The sequence below is a fragment of the Enhydra lutris genome, unplaced genomic scaffold (genome assembly GCF_002288905.1).
Source record: "Enhydra lutris kenyoni isolate GAN:26980312 unplaced genomic scaffold, ASM228890v2 scaffoldscaffold4, whole genome shotgun sequence".
In the NCBI taxonomy this organism is placed as follows: Eukaryota; Metazoa; Chordata; class Mammalia; order Carnivora; family Mustelidae; genus Enhydra; species Enhydra lutris.
In genome coordinates this window covers 21,897,405-21,900,926 of record NW_019154088.1, presented here as the reverse complement: position 1 = coordinate 21,900,926, position 3,522 = coordinate 21,897,405, and the positions used below count along the sequence as shown (strand labels likewise).

The 3,522-nt window shown below is 39.8% G+C and overlaps 1 gene segment (V, D, J or C); it reads right to left on the bottom strand.

Annotated features, from left to right (window-relative positions):
- Positions 1-1,137: 1,137 nt before the first annotated feature.
- LOC111139492 lies at positions 1,138-2,801 on the bottom strand. The segment is given in 3 exon segments: positions 1,138-1,472; positions 1,596-1,643; positions 2,792-2,801. Coding segments are annotated over 3 exon segments (393 nt in total).
- Between the last annotated feature and the right edge of the window lie 721 nt (positions 2,802-3,522).

Genomic DNA, 3,522 nt, shown 5'->3' with positions numbered 1-3,522 from the left:
TGTGTGTGTGTGTGTGTGTGTGTGTAATGGAATATTATGCAGCCAGCAAAATTGAAATCTCGACATTTACAAAAATGGAACTAGAGGGTATTATGCTAAGTGAAATGAGTCAATCAGAGAAAGTCGATAATCATATGATCTCACTGATATGAGGAATTTAAGAAACAAGGCAGAGGATCATTGGGGAAGAGAAATAAAAATGAAAGAAGATGAAACCAGAGAGGGAAACAAACCATAAAAGACTCTTAATCACAGGAAACAAACTGAGGGTTGTTGGAGGGCAGGAGGGTAAGAAGATGGGGTAAATTGGCGATGGACATTTGGGAGCGTATGTGTTCTAATGAACACTGGGTATTATACAAGACTGATGACTCACAGACCTGTATCCCTGAAACATGTAATACTTTATATGTTAATTTAAAAAACCTCCACTCTCTGTATAAATGTGTTTGCACATACACATACACATATGTATACACATACAGCTATATAAAATAAAATTCATTCTCAAAAAAAAAAAAAAGAAAAGAAAGCCAACTGATCTATTTAACCAGTCAGAATATGAGCCATTTCTTCCATTCTGTTTCTGCACCTACCTCTACATGTTGAATATCAGCCTGAGTCTGCCACCTCATTTACGAGAAAAGAAAGCAGGGCAGAAGTCTCTGGCCTCTCTTTCCCTTCCTTGGGTACATGTGTTCCTCCTCTTTTCTTACCTTCTATTCTTTCTTTACTAAACCTGGTTTGGGGCTAAAGCTCCCCATCACCCCTTATGCCATGCTCTGTCAGGAAGACATTGAGGAGATGCCATTGTGTCTCTTTAAAAGTGTCATAGACACAACAACACACACCAGGGTGCCCTGAACAACACTGCAAGGATGACCACAAGACCACTTCACTGTTATGTGATTCTACCATGAAATTACTTATGCTCTGGCTGGGGAACTCTTGGCATCAAACTGTTCTCAATGTGACTAAGGAACACCTGAGTTTGGGAAATGTTACTTCTGATTCCTATGCTTTAGTGGTTTGTATGATTTTTGTTCCAACCACACACTGAGGGACAAACAACCACAGACTGTTCTGGAACCAGAGTGGATCAGGCAGACATGCTCAGCACCCAGGCCCCTGTTCTGCTCAGAGTTTGTGCTCAGCTCCCCCTGCAGTCCCTATCACTGTGTCGTACATGGCACAGTAGTACACAGCTGAATCTGAGGCTTGCACTGAGCGTTTCTCCAAGTGGAAGGATTTGGATTTGCTGTCCAAGGTGGCTTCAAATCCTTTGTTGCTTCCTTTCTCCTTGTCCTTCAAGGCTTTCAGGAGGAGCTCTAGACCTTCTCCTGGATACTGGACATACCAGAAAAGGGCAGGGTACTGTGCTGTTGAAAAAGTACAGTTTATAGTCAGGGAAGCCTCTCCTAAGAGAGTCATTAGGCCTTCCGTCTGAGTCACTGAGTCTCCATGAGTTTGTCCTGGGGAAAAAGAAAAGAGACTTGAGTCACCTTGGACATAAAGCTCTTGGATAAAATTATAGTTAGAAGTTTTACAGACACAATGGAAGAAAGAATCCAAGTTTTAAGAGGCATTTTACTTACCAAGCATTAAGAGTACCACAGTCACGAAGCATGGAGAACACTTCATCTCTGGAGTGTCACCTAAAAAATGTTCTTCATCCTTAACATGAAGAAATGTTGGAGTGACAGAAAAATGATCAGTGGAAGCCCACATTTCACACAGGAAATGTGATTGTGGTAGGAAGTTGCACCCCCTGGTGGACAGGGACTGAAATGCGTGCATGTTGGCCAGAATCCTCCCCAAGTCAGCCATCTGTTTCATCCCTGACTTGATGAAGTACATGTCAGGCTTCAGGTGGCTCTTGGAAGTCTGAACAACAGCAATCCTGACTTCTCAGGTCTGTTTTGTTCTTAAGACACTACCTGATGTGGAAGTTCTTTAACACAGCATCCCAGGGCATTTCTGTAGCTGGAGGATAGGAATCTTCTAAAGCATCTTATTATAGTATCGTACTTCATATTTTCATGTGCCCATGTGGGCCAGCTTATAATTCACTGACTGCCAGGAAAGTTGTAGGAGTTGAACATGGAAAAAGTAACAGGAAGTCATGTCATTGCTGAGTGAGTCTGTGTTTTTGGCACTGTGCTCCAATATTTAGACGATGACCATCATTTTTTAAGTGCTCACTAAATATTTATTAAATTAAACAAATGAGGGCACCTGGGTGGCTCAGTGGGTTAAAGCCTCTGCCTTCAGCTCAGGTCATGATCTCAGGTTCCTGGGATCGAGTCCCACATCGGGCTCTCTGCTCAGCAGGGAGCCTGCATCCCCCTCTCTCTACCTGCCTCTCTGCCTATTTGTGATCTCTCTCTTTCTGTCAAATAAATAAATAAAATTTTTTAAAAAATTAAACAAATGAACAAATGGCCTTTATTTGAAATATAGTATTTATGGTCCATGATGTCAGTGTTGGGTTGAGCCATTTTTAAGTTGAGGAAATTCCCCTCAATTCTATATAATTTGCTGGGAGTTTTAATCAGAAATGGATTTGAATTTTGTCAAATGCTTTTTCTGTACCCATTGAGATATCTTCAAAAATTGTTCATCAGCTGCTTGTTAATCTCTTTGGATATATTATTAATAAATTGTCACAATAAAATACTAGAGAAGTTATCATTTTCCCATTTTACAAATAATGAAACAAAGCTCAAAAATATCAAGAAAGTTCATGTCAGAGTTAATAGTTTAGAACACAGAGAAGAATGACATCAAAAACCTATCCCCATTTCTGTCACTATAGATTGTTGCCAGTGAAAATTTGAGAGAGAGATTGGAGGGTTGCAAAATGACTTCTTCCCAAGTCTTTGAAATATTTTAAGATAGTCTTTTACAGGTCCTTTGCTTATGCAAATGGAACTATTAAAGAGGAATTAAATAATTGCAGTTTTGGATCTTTACCAAAAGAGGAAAGAAAACATATTATAATGGGTACCAACACTGATATTCAGGAGCTGATCACTGGATAGTGGCTTTACCATTCCATTCAGACCAATTATGGACACCTGAAATAAGCAATAATGCACTGTATCAAGAGTGACAACTCCTCTAGGATTTTGTGATTCACCAATATACTGGAGCTGCATTCATGACTAGTGATCAGTGCCTTTCTCTGTTCCTTAAAATTTGCTTGTCATAATGCAGTCCAGAGCACAGTTCTTCCAATTAATAAGTATAAATGTTTCTTGAAAATTTTCAAATAGAATGGACTTATATCCCCCAATCCACTTTCGATATATACTAAAAAATGGAAAGAATTTGTCTATATAGCAAAACTATTAGGATGTTTATGAATTCCTGTTTCTACCAAAAGGTGGAAGTGGAGGGAGTCAAGATGGCGGAGAAGTAGCAGGCTGAGACTACTTCAGGTAGCGGGAGATCAGCTAGATAGCTTATCTAAAGATTGCAAACACCTACAAATCCAACGGGAGATTGAAGAGAAGAAGAACA